This window comes from Centruroides sculpturatus, unplaced genomic scaffold, assembly GCF_000671375.1.
Source record: "Centruroides sculpturatus isolate CEXI.00-Female unplaced genomic scaffold, Cexi_2.0 scaffold79, whole genome shotgun sequence".
Classification (NCBI taxonomy): Eukaryota; Metazoa; Arthropoda; class Arachnida; order Scorpiones; family Buthidae; genus Centruroides; species Centruroides sculpturatus.
Genome location: NW_019384415.1, coordinates 665,636 through 673,801, shown reverse-complemented (window position 1 = coordinate 673,801; position 8,166 = coordinate 665,636). Strand labels below are relative to the sequence as shown.

General features: G+C 32.2%; 1 protein-coding gene across 2 annotated transcripts; it reads left to right on the top strand.

Annotated features, from left to right (window-relative positions):
- The first annotated feature begins 323 nt into the window (after positions 1–323).
- LOC111619160 (paired box protein Pax-6-like) lies at positions 324–4,101 on the top strand. 2 transcript variants are annotated; one of them, XM_023360838.1, is made up of 4 exons: positions 324–488; positions 825–1,015; positions 1,992–2,227; positions 3,665–4,101. In XM_023360838.1, exons 1-4 carry the CDS (start codon positions 363–365, stop codon positions 3,757–3,759), a joined length of 648 nt encoding a protein of 215 aa, XP_023216606.1. In that variant the 5' UTR covers positions 324–362; the 3' UTR covers positions 3,760–4,101. The 2 variants fall into 2 exon arrangements, with proteins under 2 accessions (XP_023216606.1, XP_023216605.1); XM_023360837.1 differs by having other exon boundaries at positions 324–500.
- The last annotated feature ends 4,065 nt before the right edge of the window (positions 4,102–8,166 follow it).

Sequence of the window (8,166 nt, the reverse complement as noted above, 5' to 3'; positions counted from 1 at the left end):
AGTATAGACTATTTTGAATGTAAATTATTAAAATCTGTTAGTTCTAACGTGTAAATATGATATAATAATATATATAATTATTTTATATTATACATTATTAACACTTGTAATGACGTGATGACGTGTATTTATGACGCAAAATTGCCGTTTGTTCGTTACACACGAACGAAAATACACGAGAAAAAACAAATTTACTTAATAAAAGAAATGTTTATTAAGTGTATTAATAAATACATAATGTGAAATATTACAGAATAAAGAATAAAGTTTCTTAATTTAACACCTGTAAAAATTTCAGGTTTTTTAACTTTTAAATACGTTTTCAGTTGAAGATTTTTACATTTTAAAGGCATTAATTTTAAATGTTTAATATGCTAATGAAGAGAAAAACACTATTATTTTCAGAATTTGAGAGAACACATTATCCAGACGTATTTGCAAGGGAGAGGTTGGCATCTAAAATCGATTTGCCTGAAGCCAGGATACAGGTAAGAAACGAAGTAGGTTCTTTCTTCTTATCTAAGATACAAAATATTTTAGTTAGAAGTTAATTTTTAAATATATTAGATAAATTTAAAAAGTTTATTTCATTCATTTCAACAGTTAAAATTATTATTATTTAGTAATTTAAAGAAGAAATTTTATAAGATGATAAGGTGGAAAGATCATCTCCAGCACCTTTTACAGATTAATTATAGTTATATAAGTTTAATTATAATTAAATTAATATTTTATGGAGGAAATAATGCACAAAAAACGACAAAATATTGTTGTTTTAATAGATTTAGTATGACACGCTTTTGTAGGCCCATCTTTTTTTTCAGGTTTGGTTTTCGAATCGTCGAGCGAAGTGGAGGAGGGAAGAAAAGTTAAGAAATCAAAGAAGAGCTGCGGAACAGGCGGCTGTTTCAGTTACAAGTCCAACACCAGCACGTCTTTCTATTAATTCTGGTTTCCCTAACGCACTATATCCTACTATAGGCCAACCCATGGCCAGTATGGCCGAGACATACAGGTAATTACAATTATACGCCTTGTATTCTAAGAGCTTCATCTTGCTTCTTTTTTTCTTCTTGGGAAGGGTCGTTGATCTTTATTTATTTAAAAATTAATGGCCCAATTAAGGATAAAATCCTATTATTTATTAAGGTATATAATATTTTAATTTAAAATAGTATAGAAGAGCACGTAAACACTCAAAATAGTTTACTTTTCCGCAGAGTCTAATTGGAGGAGGGATAAAATTTCACTTATCCTTACTCACGTTTTAGTGATTTTCGCGCGAAATTTAGATAAATTTCACTCTTTTATCTATTAATTATTTTCATTTAGTCTCAAGGGATTTAATTTTAAAATTAATGGTGATAGATTGTTCCCTTAGATCACGTTTAAAAAACAGACTCATCAAGTGAATCCCTCCAGAGAAGATGCCATGCTGTAATTACAGCTTGCATTTTAATATGTTAGAAGGGGTCAAAGGCCTAATTTTGCTTATCACAGCGAGTAAATTTTTCATTCATCGAGCAGTTATCTTACGAAAATTTAGAGAGAATCCGAACAAACATGGTTGACTTGCTGGCAGACAGACTGCTCCAACACACAAGTTGTGTTCCTTGAATGTAACATGGGGTGAGAACATGTTGAAGGAGAGATGAAATATGATTGGATAGTATAATTACGGTATTAATTAAGCAGTCACCTGGTGGTCCGTGCGTCAAGTTTTACTTACCCCCCAACCAATTACAGTCATTCCCGAGCCGCTTCTAAATTTCGTAATTATATACTAAGCTTCCGGTTCCGCTATTCTGTTATTAAAACGTCCTTACTCTTTTCTGTATAATTTTCCTCGTCTAATTTTCACTTCATAATTTAACCTAAATTATATAAATAGCGGGTGACTTAGACTTATAGATTATTATTTAAGTAGTCCTCTTACTAGCTAGGATTCTTTAGAATTTCCACGTGTTAAACTCTTAACATTGGTTTTTCAGCTCCCTGCCTACAATGCCCAGTTACAGTATGGCAAACAATATGGCGACAAGCTCGTGTCTTCAGCAGCAGACTTCTTCCTATTCTTGCATGTTACCACCGGGTGGAACAAGAGCATACGATCCTCTATCCCTGGGTAACTATTCTCGCTCAACTTGTCCAACGGCACAACCTCACATGATGCAGTCGGTCAACGGACAGTTCACAACAGTCAACAATGGAAGCGCCGCATCAACTGGTAAGTTTCGTATAGAATTATGCGCTTTTATAGGTAATTTACTGGCATAAAAACCCCTCCCGCTCACCCCACCGTCGATTTACTTGGAGGCATTTTGATTAAAAATGACACCGCGAATCTATGTAATAAAACACTCGATTGCTTCTTAACCCCGTTGGTGATTAGCCTAACGACGGGAATATTTATAGAACGAGTTATTCGTCCAAATTTTCAGTCTGTCACGTCTTCTCTTTCCATTTGCATAATGAAATTAATACACTTGATAACGAGATTTGCGTTTAAGAAACTTTTGTCACATTCGCCATTATAATCGATGTTTAATCAAACTCAAGGATTAATAAATACACGAAAACGAATCATTTCCGGTCTTGTCTACCTCACCCCACCTCCTCTTCAGTTTCTTTAACATTAAAAAAACCAATTAAACTAGGATAGATTTAAAACTCACCCCGCATAAATTTCGCTTGTAATTTAATAAATTAAAGCGAAATTAAGGTAACAAACATTTATATTTTATATTTATACAATTTAATTTTGAAAAAATCTATTTATTGGAGTGTAAAATACATATTTAAAAAAAAAAAAATCTTTCCGACGTTTAAAACATAACTCGCGTCATTTGAATAAATGAAAATAAGTGGGTCTTTCAATATAATTTCCTCCTTAAAATTCTTTAGAAAACTTCAATTTGATGGAGGAAAGAAAGAACCTAAATTAAAACGTGAATTCTCACGAATGTCACGTAGTCATGCCAGTAATTAAATGTTACGGGTGACAGACTCTTCCTCGTGTAATCTGTTCGCGTCGAAGATCGCTTCGTCCAACACACGTGTCAGTTAACGAGCGACGCAGACTGGTGACAAGAGTATTGGAAGATGTAATTATCCATCCAATGTACACACACATGCTGCCTTGGCAAAGATTTGTTGAAAGTTAGCGAGGGTTATACTGCATTATAACTTGTTTAATTAGAGCTTCTACACAATAGAACCTTATATTATGTTAAAGGGTTTCATAGTCACAGTCACGAGATTGGATCTATTAGTCTCTTTTGTTTATTTATCAAATTTGTTTGTATCAATTATAATCCCTTAGCTTTCAAAATTTATACGAGGCAGAACGGGATTTATAGGTCATTGACTTACAATCTTAAAGTATATATTTGCACGATTTCTATCGTTTTCTATTTGCTTAACGCAAGTCGTACACCGGATACAAGCGATTAATTTCAAAGTTTCAACTGTTTACACGCGATATTTAAACAATTCTATTTAATTAATAGGAAATTTTTGTGTAAAATAACCGCGCTTTAACGTATAACGCGCACCGGCCATTACGGCCGGTGCGCGTTATACGTTAAAGCGCCTTAGATTTTTTTTCTGTTTTATTTGATTAATTTTTTATATAAGGGTTATAAAACTATTGAAAACTTTTCAGGCCTTATATCACCTGGTGTTTCCGTGCCAGTTCAAGTACCGGGACAAGCGAACGATCTCAATATGGCGTCGAATTACTGGCCCAGGTTACAGTGACAACTAGTAGCTTAAGCATCTTATTGCCGAGTGACTTCAACGATGACTGATCGGTCACTTTCTCCTGGGATGGGTAGGCGTGTCCAGACTCGACACCCCAAGGTTTATCGCCGGTCTTTCTAAATTTGCTGACTGTCCTCTATTTTGACAGATGAGATTGTCGTCCACATCGCACATAAACTCTTTGGACAAGATAAACTACATCTTCAAATTCTTGTCTAAATGAGCTTTAATCATTTACTTTCAAACAATAATTTAACAATATTTAAATTGGTATATCGTTTCCACAGGTTTTAAATTTCCCATTCATTAAGTCATCATTTCCAGTTCCGGTTCTGATTCTTTGTTTATAAAATAAGAGAATTAATATTTTATGGAGGAAATAATGCACAAAAAACGACAAAATATTGTTGTTTTAATAGATTTAGTATGACACGCTTTTGTAGGCCCATCTTTTTTTTCAGGTTTGGTTTTCGAATCGTCGAGCGAAGTGGAGGAGGGAAGAAAAGTTAAGAAATCAAAGAAGAGCTGCGGAACAGGCGGCTGTTTCAGTTACAAGTCCAACACCAGCACGTCTTTCTATTAATTCTGGTTTCCCTAACGCACTATATCCTACTATAGGCCAACCCATGGCCAGTATGGCCGAGACATACAGGTAATTACAATTATACGCCTTGTATTCTAAGAGCTTCATCTTGCTTCTTTTTTTCTTCTTGGGAAGGGTCGTTGATCTTTATTTATTTAAAAATTAATGGCCCAATTAAGGATAAAATCCTATTATTTATTAAGGTATATAATATTTTAATTTAAAATAGTATAGAAGAGCACGTAAACACTCAAAATAGTTTACTTTTCCGCAGAGTCTAATTGGAGGAGGGATAAAATTTCACTTATCCTTACTCACGTTTTAGTGATTTTCGCGCGAAATTTAGATAAATTTCACTCTTTTATCTATTAATTATTTTCATTTAGTCTCAAGGGATTTAATTTTAAAATTAATGGTGATAGATTGTTCCTTTAGATCACGTTTAAAAAACAGACTCATCAAGTGAATCCCTCCAGAGAAGATGCCATGCTGTAATTACAGCTTGCATTTTAATATGTTAGAAGGGGTCAAAGGCCTAATTTTGCTTATCACAGCGAGTAAATTTTTCATTTATCGAGCAGTTATCTTACGAAAATTTAGAGAGAATCCGAACAAACATGGTTGACTTGCTGGCAGACAGACTGCTCCAACACACAAGTTGTGTTCCTTGAATGTAACATGGGGTGAGAACATGTTGAAGGAGAGATGAAATATGATTGGATAGTATAATTACGGTATTAATTAAGCAGTCACCTGGTGGTCCGTGCGTCAAGTTTTACTTACCCCCCCATCTAATTACAGTCATTCCCGAGCCGCTTCTAAATTTCGTAATTATATACTAAGCTTCCGGTTCCGCTATTCTGTTATTAAAACGTCCTTACTCTTTTCTGTATAATTTTCCTCGTCTAATTTTCACTTCATAATTTAACCTNGAATTTTTTTTTTTTTTTGAATTTTTGAATATAATGAATGGAATTCTAAACAACTATTCATACATTTTATTATTGTTGTTGTATACATTTTAATTGAGAATTTTTAATTATTTATACTGTTTTCGTGTATAAATCTTTATAGAATTTACTTTAAAATGTTGAAAATTTATAAATAAATATATATATTGTCAATTTATTTAAGTAGAATTACCGAAACAAACGTTTAATTTCAAGCTGTTATCTTCGGAATTTTACTAACTTTTACTACTTTTTTAATACGATTTACTTATAAAATATTTATTTTAAAAGCATTAAATATTAAATAAATATTTTGAAATTTCAAAAATAAACCATTTAGACTATTTAAGGCTAATTTCATTAAAATCCTTGAAGAGCTTGACTCATTTTTGCGACTTATACAACATTATTTTCTAATATACTATGCAGTTTTTGTATAAAATTCTTATAATATTTATTTAAAAACATTAAAAATAAACGAATAAAAACACATTTTAAAAATATTTATTAAAATTAAACATAAATTTAAAGCTATTTTTGCTTAAAAATCTTCAAGAAGTCGATTCATTTTTGCCACTTATAAAATTTCATTTTTTAAATTTTTATGTAAATTTTTTAAATTTAAAATACATAGAAATGAAATTCTATTTATACATTATTTTTTAATATAAAATATTCGCGTTTATTAATTAATTTTAGTGGAAAAATGATGCGACGAAATGTCTTAATTGTTCAACTGTCAAGTCATATTCGTGGCTCTTTTCAATATGGGATCAATTTAAACTAAAGAAAGATCTAAGAAGTTGGCTTCCTGCCACTTTTATAAGATTTATAAAAAGAAACTGACTCGTTAAAAATAAATAAGATGTTATAAACAATGTAAAACTGTGATAAGACTTAAAAAATTCTCAAAATTTAAAGCTACAACTAACTTTTCGTATGATTAATTAGCTTAAATTATCGTAAAAAATACATCGCCTTCATGCAAATGTATAAAGTTTTCATCAAAATTAAGGATTTATACGAATCTACTTTAATAAAATTCACTTTACACCAAGAAAATTAAGTAATCACACTTAAAAAAATCAAAATAAAGCACCTTCTTTACTGCATAGGTCCTTAATTATAATAATACCTTAGAGCCTTTTAATTGTAATTAAACTAGTCCCAAACAGGGGCCTAATTATAGATTGAAAAGTAATAAGTATATGAGAAATTTTATTAAATTAATTCGGAAAGTTAAGGCCTTTCTATAAAAGGCTAAACTAGAATTTTCAAGAAAATTTAAGCTTTCTTGTGAAGATTATTAATTGTTCATTTTCTATAATCGAATAGGCCTTGGTTTATTGTAACTCTTTCACTCTGTATGCGACCAGTTAAGTAGAATAACTCGTGTTAAATCTATAAATTTGTGCCGTAAACACACTTAAAAAAACTCTTTACACGATTCATTATTTAGGAAATTTAATTATGTTAGATTTATATCTAACTTAATATTAAATAATTCAGTTTAAATTAGATCTTTCGTACATAATGCTAACTTATCGAAACTTTCTACTGAAAATAAATTCAGAATTTTTATTAAAATAATTTAATTTTTTATGCCAAATTTAAGATATGATAAGGGCCTAACGAGTAACACAATTTGTATCGAAATCTTGTTTTAAACTGGCATCTACTTGGGCCTTAAAACGAGTTATATGATAAATTAGTAGCGAGATCTTGCGTCTAATTTTGAAGGGCCTATTCATTTTTAATGTTATTTTAGGGCCCTTACAATTTAGAATTAACTCACATAGCTGTAATTTATAGTTAATAAAGTTAATTAACTATAAATCATGCATATTTGCAGCTTGTTAATACTTTAACAAGCTGCGCGTATGCATGATTTTTCCTAATTTACCTAGTTGGTTAACGTCTAAAATTTGGCAAAAATCTATATTTATGCGATTGAGAAGGGTTACGTACACATTAATAAGGGATTATGTACACGTAACAGTCCATATTTGTCTGTGATAACGTGCGTAACTTCAGAGGATGGCAGAAGAATAATTTGTTGACCAAAAAAATAAAAAAAGAAACAATACTGTGGGCTACAACATCATTGTACGGACGTCTCTACATATTCAAAATGTAGTTTTAAATTTCAAACATAGTTGCTCCGTCATATTTGCATAAGAACCGAACCTAACTTCAGCCCTTTCTTATTTTGGCATGCAAACAAACAGATTCATCCCGCAGTGGGGCTTTACATTCACAAAGTTTTCACGTGATCTAAGCGTAACCAATCACGTTTTGCCCGTCTGATTGCCTTGACTTTAGGAGCTATGCAAACAGAGAGAGAGAATGGGGAATTCATCCATTCCGGGCGGGCCTATCTCCATTTGATCCGTCCGACCCTCTTCTCAATTGCCGAACGCCTTCCACTTCACCTATTTTGTAGGAATCCTCTAGCAAACATTGGACCAGCACCAAACCGGTTTTGACATCCGTGCGACGGAGCAGAAATTTAAATTAGTGGTCCTGTCTATCCTCTTGATTCCTTACCTATATTCATCCAAGCTATTGTGACGATCTTGTTAGTTGAAGCACGAAATCAAAGTCTGTGTAAACGTTTTTCTGTTGCCGAAACAAATCGTTCATTCTGTCCAAAAGCGCTAATCGCATTCTTTTGAATCTGATATTGGATTCACCATTTTACGCAGCTCGCGACGGGGGGGAGGAAGAGGAAGAAGATGAAGAAGAAGGAAGAGAGGAGGAAGAGTAGGAAAGAAGAAAAAAAAAAAAAGCTTCCATTACTGTGCAGGGATCTTAAAACCTTCGCGAGGTAAAGCATTAAATCGACCCCACTAGCCATTTCCTTTTAACGAG